Source organism: Mobula birostris, chromosome 8, assembly GCF_030028105.1.
Source record: "Mobula birostris isolate sMobBir1 chromosome 8, sMobBir1.hap1, whole genome shotgun sequence".
Lineage (NCBI taxonomy): Eukaryota > Metazoa > Chordata > Chondrichthyes > Myliobatiformes > Myliobatidae > Mobula > Mobula birostris.
Genome location: NC_092377.1, coordinates 95,173,116 through 95,195,283, shown reverse-complemented (window position 1 = coordinate 95,195,283; position 22,168 = coordinate 95,173,116). Strand labels below are relative to the sequence as shown.

Genomic DNA, 22,168 nt, shown 5'->3' with positions numbered 1-22,168 from the left:
GACTCTTAGATACACATAGATGATAGAGAAATGGAGGGCTATGTGGAGGTAGGGGATATTGATCTTCAATTAGGTTAAAAGGTCATCACACTATCGTGGGCCAAAGGGCCTGTATTGTGCTGCAGTGTTCTATGTTCTATGATCTGTCTGGATGGTGCAAATAAAAGGTTTTCACAGTTTCTCGGTACATGTGACAATAATAAATCAATTCCAGTTCCTCTTGTATAAAGGAGTATGGCTGTGATAGCTGGATATCAATCATCCCAGCCACGGTAGGTTACTGCAGAAATTCATCAGGGCACCTAAACATAATTTATTACTGTGCTGCTCCTGCAAAAGTACTTTATACCCTGGCTATGTATGCCCATGACAATAAACTTGAACTTAATAACTTGCAGTGTCTTCAGCTCAACCATCTTCAGCTACCTCATCGATGACCTCCCTTCTGTCCTAGCAAGAGAAATAGGAATGTTCAGTATTATTACAGTGTTTAATTTCATTCATAATTCCTCAGCAAATGAAAATGTCTTTGCCTGCATGCAGTAAAACTTAGACAATATTTAGGCATGAACTGATAAGTGGCAAGCAAGAGTTATGCCATGCAACTACCAGTCAATGACTTTCTTAACAAGACAGAGTCTAGCCACTGACTTGATTTTCAATGGTAAACCTTCATCAGCAAGATTCTCTCCTAGCAGATGCTGGGGGTCACCATTGTCCATATAAACAGTGTGACTGTAAGAACACATCAAAGGCTGGAGCTTTTCATCATCTATAAGACACATATCTGAATCATAATGAAATATTTTCCACTTGAAAAAAAGAATGCAGCCTGAATACCACCCAAAGAGATCACTAACATCAAGAACAAAGCAACCCACTTGATTGTCACCATTGTCGCCATATCTACTATTCTAAACTTTCATTGCCTTCACTACAGGTACAATGCGGTTGTAGTGTACTCAATCCATGAAATTATTCACCTAGACTATTCTGACGGCACTTCTACCATCAAGAAGGCAGCAAGTGCAAGGGAACATCACCGTCACACACCATCCTGACACAGAAATATGTATTCCTTCATCACTGCTAGGCGTAAACTTTGAAAGGCCCTACCGTAACTGAATTGTGGGAGAACCTTCACAAGAACATAGAACATAGAAGAGTACAGCACAGGAACAGGCCATTCAGCCCACAATGTTGTGCTGAACCAGTTAAAAAGCAAATCAAAAACACCCAAACACTAATCCCTCCCACCTACACCATGTCCATATTCCTCCATCTTTCTTTCATCTAAACATCTCTTAAAAGCCTCTACCACTATACTGGGATATGTTACTTTCTGAGTAAAAACTTGCACCTCCTGGAGCAGTTTAAAAAGATGCTTCACTGTTACCTCTCAAGGGAAACTGGGGTGAGCAATAAAGGCCAGGTTTGCCAGCAAGGACCATGTCCTAACAACTGAATATTTTTTTTAAATAAACTGAGAATCAGAGGGCAGGGGAAGATAGCATATCACATCGAGGGCCATGAAAGGTTTTACTGTAATATAACATGCAATTCCCCAGGGCCATCTGCTTTTGTGGAAACTGAAAAGGAGTTGCCTGTTACCAGTCAATGGGGGGGGAGGGGGGAGCCATAGGCTGATGAACAGCAGCTCCCTTTTAATACTAGGTCATTTTAAAACATCTCAAAAATCATAGTCTAGGATTCTTAGAGGCACTATACTCAAATTTCCCAACAAATCATAAGAGGTTCACAGACATGTCTTCAAACTTTATTTTTTAAAAAAAGATGTAAGAAAATCCATTGGTTTGCTATCTCCAAGAGCCCCATAACATGGACAGTTGTCTGCTGTGACCTTCACCATATTATTGTGGCTAGATTCAACATGTTTCAATGGAGCAGGGGTAAGGACCTGTTTGCCAGGACTGAGGACTGACAGACTGTGTCATAATCTGCTGCTTAATCCATAATATCTCCATGAGTCACTGATGAACTACTATAAAATAGTAAGTAGTCTGTTGCAGCAACTATTGAACTTATTGTCACTTTCCAGGTCTTCCTGCAAGACAACCAAATAGTCCTCTACCAGGAGTTGCAGTGTTATCATTTTTTTTTGGCTCAAGAAATTCTAATGGATCGTTTAACTTAACCGACCTTTGTAAATTAAGAAGAGCTTTCATGAGACCAGGTGCTGTCTTTATCTCTTTTGTTTTGTTATTGATCAACTCAAAACCTTTGCTGTAGTGTGTTTTTGTGTAAAGACTCAATATTGATGTACGAAAGTAATGATACCAGTGTTGTATTTAGACTGTTCCAAATCGGTGGATATTGTCACAAAGAGAGTGTTGAGATTGACCAGATAAGTAAATATTGATAAATTGATGGTCTATACAAGGCACTACACTTCACGTGCTAGTACATAATGCAGAGAATATACCAGGCTGCATAAATCATGCAGCTTCACTGCATTTTCATAATTTATACACAAAAATATTCATCTATATTTTGCTCAACAGCATTGTGCAATATGAACAAACTAATAGTTCTCGAGGACAGGAAAAGGAAAATGGTTGGTGTGAAAGGGAGCGCAAAGAAGCAAGTGATAAAGAAGGAACTGGAAGTTTCTGAACAGGAGACAGAGAAGGAAAAACAGGAGAGAAACAATGAATAGTGCAGGATGTTGCAGGGTCTCAATATCCCTTTTCCTCCAAAGGTGTACCTGACCTTTTGAATTCCTCCAGCACTGTAGGAAGAATTCTGGTAGAATTTTGAATCTTTGTTAATTAGAATTACATTGCAAAAGTATCTTTCATCTTCATGAATATCAATGGAAATTAAACCAAGTTTTCTCCTTCATTTTGCTTGATTTTTAAGTATTCTCAATCCTGGTTTAGGTATTTTGCTCATTTTAGTCCTGGTGATTGACATAACTAGTAGACAACATAAATCATCTCAAGGTTTTTTATAGACCCCAGCTTAAACACAAGCCTACAACAAGCCTGAAGTTGTACTAATTGGTCCAACCTGAAGGTGATTTTCAAACCATAAAGTGTATCTCAGATTATGCCAATTTGAGTAATGGAAATTTGCCCTTAACACAATTCAAAACACTACTGAAAATTTTGAGATATGGTACTGTATTTAGTACTTGGCAAAAGGCCACTAGAATTTAACACACAATACACCCCACATTATGAAGGGGTTAAATGCCTAGAAAACCACCTGTATCATGATATTTTACAAACCTTTGAAAAAAATGACAAAATTCATTGTTCCTTCATATTGTGTTTATTTACTTTCTTTTCGCAAATTCTGTAAGAGTAAATTTTTATTCTCTGTCTCAAATTTTATGGTGGTGGCTTGTGAACTCCCTAAGGGTGAATTTCCATTCCCCAAACTGCCATAACAAAAGGGTTCACTATATTTTACAAGGACATTGTTTTGGAATAAGAAGATAACTAATTTGTTTTTGCCTGGTAACCTGGTAAAAGGAAGATGCATGTCCTAGATTAAATGCAGTGCATAGTACCATGCCAAAGCCAAACTCTACAGAAATCTTTATAAAGTACCAGAGAATATAAGGTCCAGAATATAACGTGTCTGCCAGTCATCCTAAAGTGGTAATGAATAGGGAACACTTTTCACCTTCAATGTCATCTTTACTTTCACTTTCTACGTTATCTATTGCATAAATTGTGACTAATGAGATAGGTGAGATAAATTCCTTGCTTAACTGTTATGAAGAAGCAAAAGAGGATAAAATGATGACTACAAAGAGCTCCTATGGAGAGATACAGAATGTTACCAAGCCCACAGATCCCTGAATGTAAAGGGCAGGTAGCTAAGGTGGCCTTTGTTTATGATTAAGATTCTCCAAGATTCAAGATTGTTTAATATCATTCCCAGTACACAAGTGTAAAGGAGAACAAAATAATTGCTACTCTAGATGTGATGCAGCACAAAAAATACACAATAGGATAAAGAAAACGATAATAAAAAAACACAATAAATATAAATACATAAGATAGTATATATGCATAGATTGATTGTATGTCCATAATACAAGGCATAGGAGTGCCTGTACATAAGGTGAATGACAAAAAATGATAAAGTAGTGGTGGTTGGGGGTGCAGAGGAGTGGATTAACGGGTGGAGGTGTTGATCTGCCATACTGCTTGGGGAAAGTAACTGTTTTTGAGTCTGGAAGTCCTGGTGTGTATGCTATGTAGCCTCCTCCCTGACAGGATTTGGACAAAAGTCCATGAGCAGGGTGGGTGGGATCCCTCATGATGTTACTGGCACCTTTCTGCATATATGTCCTTGATGGCAGGTGGGCTGGTGCCAGTAATTCATTGGGCAGTTTCGACTATCTGTTGTGGAGCCTTCTTGTCTGCCACAGCACAATTCCCATCCCAGGCAATGATGCAGCATCTTAGGATGCTCTCTACTGCATACCTGTAGAAGGTTATGAGTATGGATGTGCATAGTCCAGCTCTCTTCAGCCTCCTCAGAAAGTAGAGGCATTGGTGAGCTTTCCTGATTGGGTAAGGATGTGTTCTGGAACCATGAGAGATAGTGCAAGATATGCAATCTCAGAAATATGAAACTGCTCAGTTTCTGCTGCTATGATGCCAATGCAAATAGGGGTGTGAAGTCAACAAACAGCTCCCTTGACTTGTTGGCATTGAGGAAGAGGTTATTTGCTTGGAACCAGGCCTCGAGCTCTTCCACCTCCTCTCTGTAGGCCGTCTCATCATTGTTGGTGATGAACCCCACCACTGGCTAGTCTTCAGTGAATTTGACAATGCGATTACTCAAATGTTTAGCTATGCAGTCGCGTGTGAGCAGGGTGTACAGCCCTGGGGGGCACCCATGTTGAGGATGATGGGGAGGGAGGAGCAGTTCTGCATTCTGACTATGTTAGTTAGGAAGTCCAACTCCCAGTTGCACAATGGTGTTTGCTGACCAGGGTCTGTGGGACAGTAGTGTTAAATGGTGAACTGAAATCCAGAAGCAGCATGGAGCAGGGATGGAGTTTTTGATATATGCTATTGTCAGTCACTCAAAGCACTTCGTGATGATTGGAGTTAGTGCCACCGAGCAGTAGTCGTTTTCATCTGCAGCTGCAGAGATCTTTGGTAAAGGGATGACTGTGGCTGATTTCAAGCATGTGGGCACAGTAGCCTGGATGAGAGAGGTGTTGAAGACATCTGTGAAAACATCAGTGAGCTGATGTGCACACCCTGAGTACTCGGCCTGGGATGTTGTCTGGCCCACCTGTCTGACGGGGTTCACTCTCTGCAGTCCTTCTCACGTCTGCTACTGTTACAAATACTGGATGCTCACCTGGGAGATGGGTAGCTTTCGTGACCAGTGTCGTGTTGCATGTCTACAGGCAAGCATAAAAGTGAAGAGAGAGAGGCGTCATTGGTGTAGTCGATGCTGTTTTTCCTTGCATAGTCAGTAATGCTTTTGATGCCCAGTCACACGCCCTGGGGTTTGTACTCAGGCAGGTGTTCGGGGATGTTTTTGTGTGTAGGTCTTTGCCCTCTTGATACCGAAGATGAGGCTTCTCCTGGCTGCTGTGAGAGCTGTTCTGTCTCCAGACTTGAAGGCAGCATACCAGGCTTTTAGAAGGGAGTGCACCTCTCTATTCAGCCAGTGCTTCTAGCTGGGCCGTGAGATGACTGTTCTTGAGGTACCAACTTTGGCTACACACTGTCTGATGTAGCCAGTGACAGATGAGGCATATTCTTCAAGGTCTGTGTCTTCTCCATGTGTGGTGTCCCCTTTGAACATTTTGCTAGTTATTCTGTTCAAAGGTCCTGAAGCACAGAAACTGCCTCATTAGGCCATACTGTGATGGTCCTCTTGACTGGTTTCTCCATTTTCAGCATTATGAATTATGAGTAGAAAATGCTTAGGAAAGGCTGTTTTCTGTGGAAGAGAGGAGATGTTTAACTTATGTGTAGAAAACTATGAGAGGCTTAGATAGGGAAAATTGGAATGGTCTGTTTCCTTTAGCAGAGAAGATCATTATTAGGGCATTAGGATTTAAGCTAATTGGTAGAACAGATACAGGGTGATTAAGGAAAAATATTTTCACTGATTAACAATTAATGGGGCATCTTGAACTCACTGCCTGATGAGATAATGCAGACAGAAATTATCACCACCTTTAAAAAGAACATCAAGACCACTTGAAGATCCAGATCAATAGACAGCCAGTTAAGATGTTAGCACCAATGTAATAAACGCTTTAAAGCACGTAGCAGGAAAGCTTAACACCTGATACTATCTGTATGAAGACAGAAGCATACACTAACGAATATCTTAATAGATTTCTATTGAAAGACTGCAAATGGAAAATGTATTTTAATTATATCGAGGATTCAATCAGTTTCATAAAATTTCTCCTTCTATATTCAGATCTTGCTCAACTGAGTAAAATCTTTACAGTCAAAATGACAGCTTAGTTCAAGTGCTCTTACCCTCTGGGATACCTCTCCAGCTCATGTAATACAGTGTGATCATAGTACTCTAGCACGAGATGCAATTTACGTTTTTTTCTGAATACTTCAAGAAGATTCACTAAGTTATTATGTTTTAATTGCTGTAACAAAGATGTAAATAAAATTAAATTAAATTCATCAATTTCACATTCAGCAACTGTGATATATTAACAATGAATGAGGTGATTTTCAATTGACAGACTGATAAATAGAGTTGGATAGGTCCTTTTATTTTCTTTGCTTATTTCATTTTACTTACAACATCTTCATGTTCATTTTTACCATCCATTACTGAATATCTAATCTATGCTTTGTTTTTCTTTATTTTCCATTATTGATATCTGCCTTATTGATCCAGGATGTTTCCAAACAACCATGCAGTAGCAGTAGGCCACATGGCTCTTCAAATTATTTAATAAGATCATGGTATACAGTATTTCTAATAATGCATGGTAATCTATCACCCCTTGCTTGTGAAGTATCAAGCTAAACCTGCCAGAAACATATTCAAACAACTGCTTCCGCTGCTCTTTTGAAAGAACTCCAAAACTTTGAGAGAAAATTTCACTTTGTTTTTACCTTAAGTGAGTGACACCTTATCTCTAAACCATGATCCTTAATTTTGGAATCTCCCCTAAGAGGAAAGATCTTATTCATATTTTATATGTTTCAATTAAGAACATTAGAACATAAGAAATAGGGGCAGGAGTAGGCCATCTGGCCCATCAAGCCTGCTCTGTCATTCATTAAGATCATGGCTGATCTGGCCATGGACTCATCTCCACCTACCTGCCTTTCCCCCATAACCCTTAATTCCCCTACTATGCAAAAATCGATCCAACCTTGTCTGAAATATATTTACTGAGGTAGCCTCCACTGCTTCCTTGGGCAGAGAATTCCACAGATTCACCATCCTCTGGGAAAAGCAGTTCCTCCTCATCTCCATCCTAAATTTACTCTCCTGAATCTTGAGGCTATGTCCCCTAGTTCTAGTCTCACCTACCAGAGGAAACAATTTTCCTGCCTCTATCTTATCTATCCCTTTGATAATTTTGTATGTTTCTATAAGATCTCCTCTCATTCTTCTGAATTGCAGCAAGTACAGTCCCAGGCTCCTCAATCTCTCCTAATAATCTAACCCCCTCATCTCTGGAATTAACCTGATGAATCTCCTCTGCACCGCCTCCAAAGCCAGTATATCTTTCCTCAAGTAAGGAGACCAGAACTGCACCAGATGCGGCCTCACCAGTACCCTGTGCAGTTGCAGCATAATCTCCCTGCTCTTAAATTCAGTCCCTCTAGCAACAAAGGCCAACATCTCATTTGCCTGATGCACTTGCAAACCAACCTTTTGTGATTCATGCACAAGCATTCACAAGTCCCTCTGCACAATCTCTTACCATTTAAATAAAAATCTGATCTTCCATTTTACCAACATTGTACTCCATCTGCCAGACTCTTGTCCACTTACTGAACCTGTCTACGTATCCTCTGCACAATTTGCCTTTCCACTCAATTTAGTGTCATCAGCAAACTTAATTACACTGCCCTCTGTTTTCTCTTCCAGATCGTTAACGTATAGCGTGAACAGTTGTGGGCCCAGCACCAACCCTTGCGGCACACCGCTCACCACTGAGTGCCAGACTGCCAACCAGAGAAACACTCGTGTATTCCTACTCTGCTTTCTATTGGTTAACCAATCCTCTATCCATACTAATACATCACCCCCAACTCTATGCAGCCTTATCACATGGTCATCCATGTGGCACCTTATCGAATGCCTTCTGGAAATCCAAGTCAATAACGTCCATCTGTTCCCCTCTACCCACTGCACTCATCATATCCTCAAAGAACTCCAGTAAGTTTGTCAAACAGGACTTGACTTTGCCGAATCCATGCTGCTTCTGCCTGATGGATCCATTTCTTTCCAGATGCTCTGCTGTTTCTTCTTTAATGATAGCTTCAAGCATTTTCCCAACTACAGATATTAAACTAACCTGCTTTTGCCTACATCCATTTTGGAACAGTGACGTGACGTTCGGCTTCTTCCAATCCGCCAAGACCTGCCCAGGGTCCAGAGAATTTTGGTAAATTATCACCAAAGCCTCTAATATGACGTCTGCCATTCTTTCAGTATGCTGGGATGCACTCCATCAGGACCAGGGGACTTGTCTATCTTTATGTCACCTTTCACTCTTCTAAATGCAGACCTGAATCCTATCTGTATGCTCTCTCTGCTGCTCAATCTCTTTATCAAAACACTTTCACATTTTATCTTCCCGATGAACATTATCCTTATTTTAAAATATATACAGTAATAGAAACTTTGTACATAAATACTGATCATGTAAATATTCCAAGATACATAAAGTGTAATCCCATTTTTGTTAAAACACTCCACATAAATAATGTCCTTTCATAAAATATGCTTAACATATTTTGTAAGGGGTGTCATTATACTGAAGGCTTCCTTTGTGCAGTTGCACTTTGCTTGCATGCTTCATGTACTCAAGTATGTACTCCTAGATTCTGAGTGTGCTTGTCAGCAACGTTCCCCTGAACTGTCTAAAGTACAGCTAGATGCACACTGGATAATAGTAAGGAAAGCCCTCTAGAACATAAAACAGTTCTATGATGCTATATTAAGGGAATTATCCCCACCCCAACATTTACCTTTCAAATGCATCTTCAATCTTCAATAAAAGGAACATTACTGAGGGCAAATTGGTAGTTACATTCCCTACGCTGGAATCACCTGTCCAGCTCTTGGCTCTATTCCTCCCCCTCCTGTCTTCTCCTATCATTTTGGATCTCCCCCTCCCCCTCCAACTTTCAAATCCCTTACTCACTCTTCCTTCAGTTAGTCCTGACGAAGGGTCTCGGCCTGAAACGTCGACTGCACCTCTTCCTACAGATGCTGCTTGGCCTGCTGCGTTCACCAGCAACTTTGATGTGTGTTACTAAATAACATTTTTAGATTCGCTGAACTGAATTGCCTCTGCTAATCAGTACCTGTAGAATAATTTGCCCAATACAGAACTTGTTTCACAGGATGGCTAAAATGCAGTCTCCTTCCAGGATTTAGCTTTGTTTTCATACTTTTACCATTCCTGAATGTTACTGATTTTTAATTTCCAATCATAACAGCCCTATGAAACAATTAGCTTCATTTTTTCTTCTTCCCAAGTGTCCAACTCACCTGTGAACTAGAGGGGATGGTACAATGGTCAATTAACTATCAATTCACGTGCTTTTCAATATGGGTCGTTGACTTGAGCACTGCGCAGATGCAACAGAAGCATTCTCGCGCAGGTCCAGTGGAGAGCTTTAAAAAGCAGGAAGTTTTTTCAACGAGAGTCATTGATTGGAGAACTGTACAGATGCAACAGAAGCATTCCTGTGCAAGTCTAATGAAGAGCTTTAAAAACCCAGTCTCTTAAAAGAGGGGTACATTCTAGCGAAGCAGTTATCGTGGGACCGGCCATCGTCGGAGTGGTCTGAGTTAGAGTAGTAAGGCTTTGGCTCAGCAGGGCTTCAGCAAGAACAGGCAGAGGCAAGGTAAATTCATTCATTTCTTATTTCTTTTTTCTGAATTAACTCTTGAGAGAATAGGGGATATGTCTACAGAGCCAGTGTTCTGTTCAGCGTATCAGATGTGGGTTTTCCAGGAGACTTCTAGCCTCCCCTATGGCCACATCTGCACCAGGTGCATCGAGATACAGACTTAGAGACCGTGTTATAGAACTGGACTGCAGCTTGATGACCTTCGGCTTGTTAGGGAAAGTGAGAGGAGATAGACAGGAGTTTCAGGGTGGCAGTCACCTCAAGGCTACAGGAGACAGATAAATGGGTAACTGTCAGGAGAGGGAAGGGAGAGTGTCACCCCAGTGGCCACCCCCTTAACAATAAGTACTCTATTTTGAATACTGTTGGGGAAGACAACCTACCTGAAGGAAGCAACAGTAGCTATGCCTCTGGCACTGAGTCTGACCCTGTGGCTCAGAAGGGCAAGAAACTGAAGAGGATGGCAGCCGTAATAGGGAACTCTATAGTTAGGGGACAGATAGGTGGTTCTGTGGATGCGAAAAGGAAACACGGATGGTGGTTTGCCTCCCAGGTATCAGGGGCCATGATGTTTCTGAATGCATCCACAACATCCTGAAAAAGGAGGATAACCAGCCAGAAGTTGTGGTACATACTGGTACCAACAACATAGGGAGAAAAATGAAGGAGGTCCTGAAAACAGAATACAGAGAGTTAGGAAGGAATCTGAGAAGCAGGACCTCAAGGGTAGTAATCTCAGGATTGCTGCCTGTGCCATGCAACAATGAGGATAGGAATAGAATGAGGTGGCAGATGAATGCATGGCTAAAAAATTGGAGCGGCGGCAGGGTTTCAGATTTCTGGATCATTTGAGACTTCTTCTGGGGCAGGTGTGACCTGTACAAAAGGGACAGGTTGCACTTGAATCTAAGGGGCACTAATATCCTTGTAGGCAGGTTTGCTAGAGTTGTTGGCAGTGGTTTAAACGAATATGGCAGGGGGTTGGGAACCAGTGTGATAGAGCCAGCAAGTTTACAAGTAGATGATGTAATATGTACTATGAATGTAAGGAGGGACAAGCCAATGACTGGGTACAACTGCAGACAGAGTAAAGTGTTAAGTTGTACCACAGTGGCAAAATTCATAAGGCAAAGAATGCAGGACTGAAGGTGCTGTACTTACATGCATGTAGCATTCGGAAAAAGATGTAAGAACTCATGGCGCAATTAGAGATTGGTCAGTATGACGTTGTGAGTGACACTGAGTCATGGTTGGAAGAAAGTCACAGTTGGGAGTTTAATATCAAAGGATATACTTCGTACCGAAAGGACAGACAGGAAAGCATAGGTGGTGGTGTGGCTCTTTTGGTAAGAGATGGAATCATATTTTTAGAAAGAGGTGACATAGGGTCAGAGAATGTCAGATCTTTGTGGGTGGAGTTCAGAAACTGCAAGGGTAAAAAAGACATTTTGAGAATCATATATAGGCCTCCAAACAATAGCCAAGATGTGGGGTTGAGATTGCAAAGGGAATATTCAATTTCTTTAAAAATTCATGCATTATAGTGTAGTCATCAGGAAATTCTGATTGATATAGGGAGGTATAGAATTCTTGAAAGGATTTATTTATCTCATCATGGTCAACCGCCAAAGTGTCATCTTGTTTACAAATCTTAACAATCTGTCGTTTAACCAAGGCCGATTTCAATTGATCAGCCAATAGTTTCCCAGTTTTATCACCATGTGTATAGAATTGACTCTTAGTTTTGATTAATTGACTTTCAATCGAAGATGATAGTAAGAGATTATGTTCCATTTGAAGTTCAACTCTCTGTTTATAAAGCTCCTGATTAGGGGCTATAGAATATTTCTTGTCAATTTCTTTAATCTTGTCAACCAGTTTAAGTATTTCATTATTGGTTCGCTTTTTTAATCCAGCAGTATATGAAATAATTTGTCCACGAATATATGCTTTAAAAGCATCCCATAATGTCCCACTGGAAATATCTTCTGTAGAATTCGTTGTGAAGAAAAAATTAATTTGTTCCTCAATAAACCTAATTCATCTAATGAATGCTTAAAACTAGCCGTATCTATTATAGACGAAATAAAAAATGCTATTCTTTCAATGAACTCAGGTAAAGCACCTGGCCCAGATGGATATACAGTAGAATTTTTTAAATTTTTCTCTACTACACTGACTCCTTGGCTATGTAGAGTTTTTAGGGATGCTGTATCTATTGGTAAATTACCACAATCTTTTTATTGAGTTTCTATTTCCCCAATTCTCAAAAAAGATAAGGATCCTACTGAATGTGCATCTTACAGGGCTATATCTTTGCTGAATGTGGATTCTAAGATTTTTCTAAAATATTGGCAAGGAGATTGGAGAATGTATTACCTCAAATTTTTTTAAAAATTGTTACTCTTCTTTTAATATTAGGAGATTAATGAATATTGTTTATACTCCTTCACCCAGAATTCCAGAATGTGTTATTTCATTGGACGCTGAGAAAGCTTTTGATGAGTTGAATGGACATATTTATTTAACACCCTTGAGAAATTTAATTTTAACCCGATATTTATGTCTTGGATTAAACTGATATATTTCACTCCTTTCGCTTCGGTATTTACTAATAATCAAAGATCTCCTCTTCTTCATCTATTCCGTGGTACCAGGCAGGGTTGTCCTCTTAGTCCACTACTATTCGATATTGCCTTGGAACCATTAGCTATTGCTATTCGGGACTCCCCTAATATATTTGGCATCACCCGTAGAAATGAGATTCATAAATTATCACTGTAATGCAGATGATTTACTATTATATATTTCTAACCCAGGAAAATCCATTCCAGCAGTATTAACTTTGCTTGCTCAGTTTAGTTTTTCTGGTTATAAACTGAACCTAGGTAAGAGTGAACTTTTCCCATTAAATATGCAGGTTCCCATTTATAGATATTCTCCATTCAGAGTGACTACTGACTATTTTATTTATTTGAGAGTTAAAATTACTAAGAGACATAAGGATCTATTCAATTTCAATCTTTTACCGTTAATTAATCAGGTTAAACAACTGATTACTAAGTGGTCCCCATTGTCTCTATCACTGATTGGCCATATTAATGCTATTAAAATGATTATTTTACCTAAATTTTTATATTTATTTCAAACAATACCAATTTTTATTCCTAAATCCTTACTATTGATTCTAAAATTTCCTCTTATATATGGCAAAACAAAAATCCCAGACTAAGTAAAAAATATTTACAGAAGTCTAAGAAAGATGGTGGTTTAGCACTGCCTAATCTAAGAATTTATTATTGGGCAATTAATATTCAATATTTAATATTTTGGACACAAGATTGGAATACAACTCCAGGCCCACATTGGGTAAACTTTGAAGGCCATTCTGTACAGGGGTTCTCTTTAGCTTCCATTTTAGGAACTTCACTTCCTTTTGTACTATCTAAATTGAATAAACAAATGGTTAATCCAATAGTTAAACATACATTGCGAATATGGTTTCAATTTCGTAAATTTTTTGGTTTGAACAAATTTATGTTATCAAGTCCTATCATATCTAATTTCTTTTTTCAACCCTCGATTATGGACCAAGCCTTTTTGATATGGAAAACGAAAGGTATAACATGTTTTCGTGATTTATTTCTGGATAATTGTTTCATGTTTTTGAACAGTTATCTAAGAAATTTGATTTGCCTAGATCCCATTTTTTTAGATATTTACAAATAAGAAATGTTTTAAATACTACGTTGCCTACCTTTCCGACTTCATACCCTACTGATATTACTGATAAAATTTTAGGTTTAAGTCCTCTCCAGAAGTGATTAATAGCATTTATCTATGATATAATTATGAAATTACATAGAAACATAGAAATATAGAAAATAGGTGCAGGAGTAGGCCATTCGGCCCTTCGAGCCTACACCGCCATTCAGTATGATCATGGCTGATCATCCAACTCAGAACACTGTACCAGCCTTCCCTCCATACCCCCTGATCCCTTTGGCCACAAGGGCCATATTCAACTCCCTCTTAAATATAGCCAATGAACTGGCCTCAACTGTTTCCTGTGGCAGAGAATTCCACAGATTCACCACTCTCTGAGTGAAGAAGTTTTTCCTAATCTCCGTCCTGCCGTAACTCAGACTGCCAACAGCTAGCCCTCCCCACTACACCTGACTCAGTGGGGGAAGGGCCAAAGATCTCTTCCTCAATTACGGGGAAGTTAGCAAAAGGCAGCATGTACCACATGTCCAACACATCATCCTTCAAATCTGTATTCTTCCTCATTCCCTCGATCAGTAGCTGCTGTTTAAGTTTCTCCAGACTGAAACACTTAGCCGGGGCTACCCCTTCAGCCTCCTGCAGTCGAGACGTCAGCTTCTTCGGGGACTCCTTCAACTCTCACCACAGCCTCAGCAGTTCTGACTCAGGGTTCTTGGCCATCTCCATCTGGGACGCAGTTACCCCACCAGCTTCTCCCACCCAGACCTGAAAAGCAGCAGTTAAAGAATGTTCAGCCTCCGGTTTTTTCTTCCTGATGACGAGCCTCCAGTTTTTTCTTCCTGATGACGTCTTCCAGGTCAACTTTCAGTTTTTTCACTTCATTTAAACTGTCGACAGTCGTCTTCAGGTTCCTCACAAGCGTCCGCCTCCCTTTTCCGAGATCTGTCCTCCATTTCTTCACCTCCTCGGGAGTGTAGTCAAACTCCCCTCCCTGGGCTCTCGGTTTTCTGTTGGCCTGAGTCAGAACACTTCCTTGATCTTCCCCAACTTGTAGATCTTCCAATCTTTTCTGGATCGACGTCTTGAGTTTCTGCTGATCCCTTCGAAGGTGGGTCATTGTTTCTTCTCGCTGAATTAATTCATCAGTACATTACCACAGTGTCAGCTCGGAATTCTGTTGCTCCTTCTCCATGTTGACGAGCGCGAATTCCAAGTCTGCAATGGTCGTCCCACAAGTGCGGCACTCACCTTTCTGAGCACTCAGTTCAGAGATGCAAATCCCCTCTCTCCCCGGTGTCTCATTCAGATTGACGACCTGGGTTTCCATCCCCAGGTCCACCACCGTCTGTTCCAACACCAGGAAGTTCAACTGGTATGTTGGGTCATTTTTCTCCCACTGCACCAACCTCCTCCAGCCAAAAACTCCTCCACATTTGACACTTCGCTTCTGTCGCCCGGGCTCAGCCACTCGCCTCGCCTCATAGTCCCCCCCAGGCGAATCCAAGCTCCAGGCGGTCATCCACATACGTCAAAACTCCACACACCTTCACTTCCCCCATGGTCTTCCTCATGCCCTGCGGGAAGGATGCAGGGGCTCCGGATATGCCCTTGGGCATCTTTTCAGATCGGAAGAATCCTAGAGAACTAGTAACGGCTGTCTTCGGCTCAACAGCCGCACTCCTCGGGATCTAGCAGCATCCACACCTCAGATCCAGCACATTAAACCACGTCGCATAATCCACACACACGCTGTCTACATCTTCCACGGTGCCAGGGTCCAGTTGTCGCGACCTCTCTCTCACTGAGGTATCTTCAGGGGTCAACTCCCCTCCCTCGTGGTAGTTCGGAGCGTCTACTAAAAGGGTCTCACCCTCAGCTACTTTCCCCAGGCCGTACTAGCGCGGGGTCTCGCTTAAATTCGGTACTGGCTCAAGGCTGCCACACACGTCCTCAGAAGCAACTCGACACGTTGGGTGCCCAGGCAATGCCCCCATAAACTCCAGGGTCATTAACCAATCATCGTTTTCTGGATAACTAAAAAACGATGATTGGTTAATGACCCTGGAGTTCATGGGGGCATTATTACAGCCAGGCATATCTGATAAAATTAAAAATAAATGGGAAAGGGAACCTCAACTTTGTCTACCTATAGAAAAATGGGATAAAATTTTTCAATTAGTCAGTACTTCCTCTATATGTGCTAAACATACATTAATACAATTTAAAGTTGTGCACAGAGCTCATATGTCTGAAGATAAATTAGCCTGTTTTTATTCCCATATAACCCCTACTTGTGACAGATAGGGTAAGGTAGCTCTGAGGTAGCTTCTTTAACTCGTATACCCCATCCTATTATGGCAACTTTTGGATTGCCAATGGTAGAACATAGATCTTTGTCTTCTTCAGCCTGTCGGATGATAGCTTTTGTTACTTTAATGGCCAGAAGATCTATTTTATTGAACTGGAAGGAGACCAATCCTCCTACAACATTCCAATAGTTTTCCCAAACTATATTAAGTTTTAATTTAGAATATTTTTGATCCTTCGGTCAAATTTGAAGAAACTTGGAAACCTTTTATGCAACATTTTCGTATGATATAATTTGACCTTTCCGAATCTTCTTTATTAATTTAAAATATATGAACAGAGGAGCGGAGTTGACGACATTACTGAACATGTTCGATTCAAGATATTGGTCTAGCCCTGTTTTGTTCAGTTTGCTTTTTTTTGGGTTTAGTATTTAGTTCTTTTTTTTTCTTTTTTTTGGGGGGGGGCGGTTTCTTTGTATACATTTTTTTTCTTTATATTTCTTTATCTTCTTTATGATTAATTTCATCATGAGTTTGGAAGTCTATTATACCTATGTTATTTGAAATCTTTTTTGTATATGCTTATTAATAATAAGGTTATTCCAATCTCTTTGTATCAACATTGTTTTTTTGTTTATAATTTTGAAAACTAATAAAAAGATTTAAAAAGAAAAGAGATTGCAAAGGGAGCTGGAAAGGGCATGTAATAGGGGTAGTGACACAATTGTAATGGGGGACTTCAATATGCAAGGGGATTGGGAAAATTAGGTTGGTGTTGGAATGCAAGAGACGGAATTTGTTGAATGCCTACGAGATGGATTTTTAGAGCAGCTTGAGCTCAAACTTAGCATAAAGGCTATCTTAGATTGGGTGTTGTGTAATAACCCAGATCTTATTAGTCAACTTAATGTAAATGAACCTTTAGGAGGCAGTGATCATATGATTGAATTCATACTGCAGTTTGAGAGGGAGAAGCCAAAGTCACATGTATCGGCATCACAATGGAATAAAGGGAATTACAGAGGCTTGAGAGAGGAGCTTGCCCAGGTGGATTGGAGGGAAATACTGGTGGGGATGACAGCAGAACAGGTGGCTGAAGTTTCTGGGAATAGTTCACAAGGTGCAGGATAGGTATGTCCCACAGAAAAAGAAGTTCTCAAACAGCAGGACTAGGCAACCGTGGCTGACTAGGGAAGTTAAGGACTGCATAAAAGCCAAGGAAAGAGCATATAAGGTAGCAAAGTGAGTGGGAAGTTGGATGATTGGGAAGCTTTTAAAATCCAACAAAAGGCAACTAAAAAAGCTAAAAGCAGGGAAAACATGAAATATGTGGGCAAACTAGCTGATAATATAAAGCACAATACTGAAAGTTTTTTCAGTTATATAAAGAATAGAAGGGAGGTGAGAGTTGATATTGGACCACTGGAAAATGATGCTGGTGAGATAGTAATGGGGGACAAAGAAATGGCAGATGAATTTAAGTACTTTGCTTCAGTCTTCACTGTGGAAGACACCAGCAGTGTGCCAGTGGTCCGTGAGTGTCAGGGAGCAGGAGTGAGTGTCATTGCTATTACAAAGGAAAAAGTGCTAGGCAAACTGAAAGATCTTAAGGCGGATAAGTCACCTGGACCAGATGGACTACATCCCAGTGTCCTGATAAGGATTACTGAAGAGATAATGGATACACTGGTCATGATCTTTCAAGAATCACTTGATCCTGTCATGGTCCTGAAGGACTGCAAAATTTCAAATGTCACACCACTCTTTAAGAAGGGAAGATGACAAAAGAGAGGAAATTATAGGAGAGTTAGCCTACCCTCAGTGGTTGAGAAAGTATTGGAGTCCATTATTAACGACGAGACTTCAGGGTACTTGGAGACTAATGATAAAATAAGTCAAATCAGCATGGTTTCTGTAAAGGGAAACCTTGCCTGACAAATCTGTTACAATTCTTTGAGGAAGTAACAAGCAGGGTGGACAAAGGAGAGGCAGTGGATGTCATTTACTTGGATTTTCAGAAGGCATTTGATAAGATGCCACGCATGATGCTGCTTAACAAGATAAAATCCTATGGCATTACAGGAAATACACTGGCATGGATAGCAGAATGGCTGACAGGCAGGAGACAGCGAGTGGGAATAAAGGGGGCCTTTTCTGGTTGGCTGCCAATGACTAGTGGTTTTCCTCAGGGGTCAGTATTGGGACCACTACTTTTCACATTGTTTGTCAATTATTTAGACAGTGGAACTGATGGCTTTGTGATACGAAGACAGGTGGAAGGGGAGGTAGTGATGGGGATGCAATGCGATTGCAGCAGAACTAAGACAAATTGGAAGAATGGGCAAAAAGTGGCAGATGGAATAGAGTGTTGGGAAATGTATGATAATACATTTTACTAAAACAAACCATAGTGCAGATTATTATCTAAATGGGGAGAAAATTCAAATATCAGAAGGGACTTAGGAGTCCTCTTACAAGACTCCCAGAAGGTTAATTCACAGGTTCAGTTTGTGGTAAAGAAGGCAAATGAAATGTTGGCACTTATTTCAAGGAGAATAGAGCATAAAAACAAGGAGATAATGCTAAAGATTTATAAGACTCTAGTCAGGCCGCACTTGGAGTATTGTCAACAGGTTTGGCCCTTTATCTCAGAAAGGATGTATTGTCATTGAAGAGAGTCCAGAGGAGGTTCACCAGGATGATTCTGGGAATGAAGGTGTTAACATATGAGGAGTGTCTGGCAGCTTTGGGCCTCTAATCTGGAATTGATGGGAATACATGGGAATCTCATTGAAATCTTCCAATTGTTGAAAGGACTAGATAAGGTGAATGTGGAGAGGATGTTCCCTCTGGTAGGGGTATCCAGAACTAGAGGGCACAGCCTCAAAATTGAGGGGCAAACTTTTCGAACAGAAGTAAGGAGGCTTTTTTTAGCTAGAGAATGGTGAATCTAGGGAATACTCTGCCACAGACTGCGGTGGAGGCCAAGTCCATGGGTATAGTTAAAGTGGAAGTTGACAGATTCCTTGATTGGTCAGGGCATCAAGACATCTGGTCAGAGGGCAGGTGTGCGGGGTTGAATGGGATCTGGGATCAGCCATGATGAATGGCAAAGCGGACTCGATGGGCTGAATGGCCTAATTCTGCTCCTATATCTTATGGGTCTCTGGATTGTGCATCCAATAATTTAACTGCTACACCACCATGTGCACAGAAGCATGTGATTATATTTCAGTGTACCATTCATTCCTGATGGTGTCAGGTTATCATCATCCATGTCTCCTTCTTTTTAACTTCTTCTGATTTCTCTACATTTGAAGTCACTCATCCCACTTAGTCTATTTAGGTCTCAGCTCGTAAGGTCCTGATGAAAGGTCTCGGCCCAAAACATCGACTGTTTACTCTTTTCCATTAATGCTGCCTAGCCTGCAGAGTTCCTCCAGCATTTTGTGTGTGTTGCTTTGTCTACTTAGGTTAGGGCTTTGTTTACAGCCCAGGTTGTTCAGTTCCTTGTGTCACACTAACCCAAGCTTGGTTTAACTTTTCCAGTGAAACAGTGCTCTTCCCCTCAGTAGCAATTTGACATTTTAGTTTGTAGGTGCTCCAAAGGAAACCCATTGGTCACAAGGAGAACATACAAACTCCATAAACACAGCAACAAGATCAGGACTGAAGTCAAGTCTCTGGCACTGAGTTAGTGACTCTACTAGATGTCCTCCTGTACTACTCCATGGATGACTCACACAATGCAATCAAACCACAATTCACAAGATTATTTACTTTAATTGCAAAATTAGTCAACAACCCTAAACAGTTCAAATATAAGAAACAGAAGCAGATAAAGATAGGATTACTAAACATTGTGACCCTTGTGGCTACGGGGGTCAGGGGGTATGGAGGGAAGGCTGGGGCGGGGTTCTGAGTTAGATGATCAGCCATGATCATAATAAATGGCGGTGCAGGCTCGAAGGGCCGAATGGCCTACTCCTGCACCTATTTTCTATGTTTCTATGTTTCTATTATGTAGAAATGTATTGTAAAGTGATCTAAGATACAAATGAATGTAACAATTTGGCATTTTAGTTTCTTTATCAAAACCAACACCAGTTATTTGAACAAACTGTTGAAAAAAACTGCACTGATAAAGTATATTTTGATGATAACGAATAAGTCCATAAACATTACTTGAAACCATACCTTTAATATGCGGATTTCCCTCACAGCTATCTTCTTTATGAAGGGATCATCTTCTGATTCCACAGATATCTTGATGGCTACAGTCTGACCTGTATCCTTGTTTCTGCTTTTGAATATAGCACCATAAGATCCTTCACCAATTTTTACCAGTTTCTCATACCTTTCCATTTGTTTCCAATGAATATTCGGGTATGTTATTTGATTATTGTTGTTACTGTAACTTTACATGCAATTCAAATTAAATTGACCCATATCTTGCAAAGTAAAGCACAGCACAAAAACAAATCTGATACTTTCTACAGAAGCATGTCAGATTGTTTCCAAAGATGAGTCAGTTACCTGCAAATAGAAAGAAAACATGTGAAATCACTGGAGAAACCAGAATCTGCAGATGCTGGAATTTGGAACGAAAAGGAAACTATCAGAGGAACTCATCAGGTCAGGCAGGATCCAAAGAGGGAAGTGGACTCTACAGAAGCTTTCTGACCCGCTAAATTCCTCCAGTTTTTTTTTTGTATATAAAATCACTGTGGGCTTCAATTCATCCACTGTTGGAAGAGTACGTACGCTCACTCAGAGGCCACTGTATTAGGTATACCTGTACATCTGCTCAGTAATGCAAGTATCTAATCAGCTAATCACGTGGTAGCAACTCAATGCATAAAATCATGCAGAGATGGTCAGGAGGTTCTGTTGTTGATCAAAACAGAATATGATGGAGGTCATAGTAACTATTAGCATTAGACAATAGAAGTTTCCAATTGTTCCTTGGTTTCTTTCCTATTTCTGGGCCAGTAGAGTGATGCTTTCTCACAGCTTCGGCAGCCCACCAATGGTGCTGTCCGTGAGGAGCTTACAGCTTCTCCAGGTGTCTACATGGGTTTGCTCACATGCTGATCGTGTTACCTCCCCCCCCCCCACCACCCCCGCCCTATGTTGCAGACAGGTGGTGAAGAATCAGAGTTTAATTAATTGGCATGTGAGAGTGAACAGCTTACAGATGAATGAATAAGGGAATGGCACTGATGGGATTCTACTGAGAGAGGCATATATCCCAATAGCTCCTTCAATATTGGAAAGAAATATGAACCACTGCTGGTACTTAAAGTAAATTTTCTTGTCAACTTTGGTCTGCACCTATCACTATCATTCCATTTGTTCTCTCCAGGCATCCTCCTTTCTAATGAAAGATCACTGATTTGGAAGGTCGACGCTCCATGGTTCTGTCCAGCATTTTATGGTTCTGTACCTGATTTCCAGCAACTGCTGTTTTCTTGCCCCAGTATACAGATGTCTGATTACTGCTTTCTTTAGTATTCTCTCAGGAATGTATCCAAGCAATTACTTGCTCAAGATGGAGAGGTGTTTAAAGTCCAGGACATCTCTCTGCTCATGGAGAGGAGAGACAAGGTCATAGATAGCATTTCTCTATTCTTAAGGAGCAGCAATATGCTCCTTGGTGGAGCCTCTCTGTTCTTGTAGAATACTCTGGCTGAAATACAGCATCCCTTTGCCAGAGCCAGAGCCTAACCCTTTATTCCTGAAGGGCAGCTCCGTGGACATGGGACATCCAGACTGCAGCCCTCCGCACTGCGCTTGAAGGCCAGTGACATGGTCATATGATGAAGGACATCTGTGTGCGTCAGGCTGGCAATGCTGTGGATAAAGATCAGAGAGAAAAAGGGCTGGTGGCCCACCGAGCCACCAAATCCTCCAGGCCTCAGGATTGAAGTCTGTGTGAGCAGGAGGCCTGGGGATCAGTGAGCCCCTAGGTACATGAGTCAGCCAGTCCAGCGTTTGAAGCCTGAGGGTCCCGTCATCAGCTGGTCCTAGGGTCGATGGCAAAGGTTAAAG

At 40.9% G+C, this 22,168-nt stretch overlaps 1 protein-coding gene across 2 annotated transcripts in view; it reads right to left on the bottom strand.

Moving 5' to 3' along the window:
• Positions 1–20,482, bottom strand: part of LOC140202247 (cyclin-dependent kinase-like 4) — a 47,247-nt gene extending 26,765 nt beyond the window's left edge. For both annotated transcript variants that reach the window (XM_072267124.1, XM_072267122.1), the window contains exons 1-2: positions 20,315–20,482; positions 6,498–6,619 (exon numbers count right to left, since the gene is read on the bottom strand). In XM_072267124.1, the coding sequence (XP_072123225.1) occupies positions 6,498–6,619; positions 20,315–20,482 (290 nt within the window). The remainder of the gene's footprint in view (positions 1–6,497; positions 6,620–20,314) is intronic.
• Between the last annotated feature and the right edge of the window lie 1,686 nt (positions 20,483–22,168).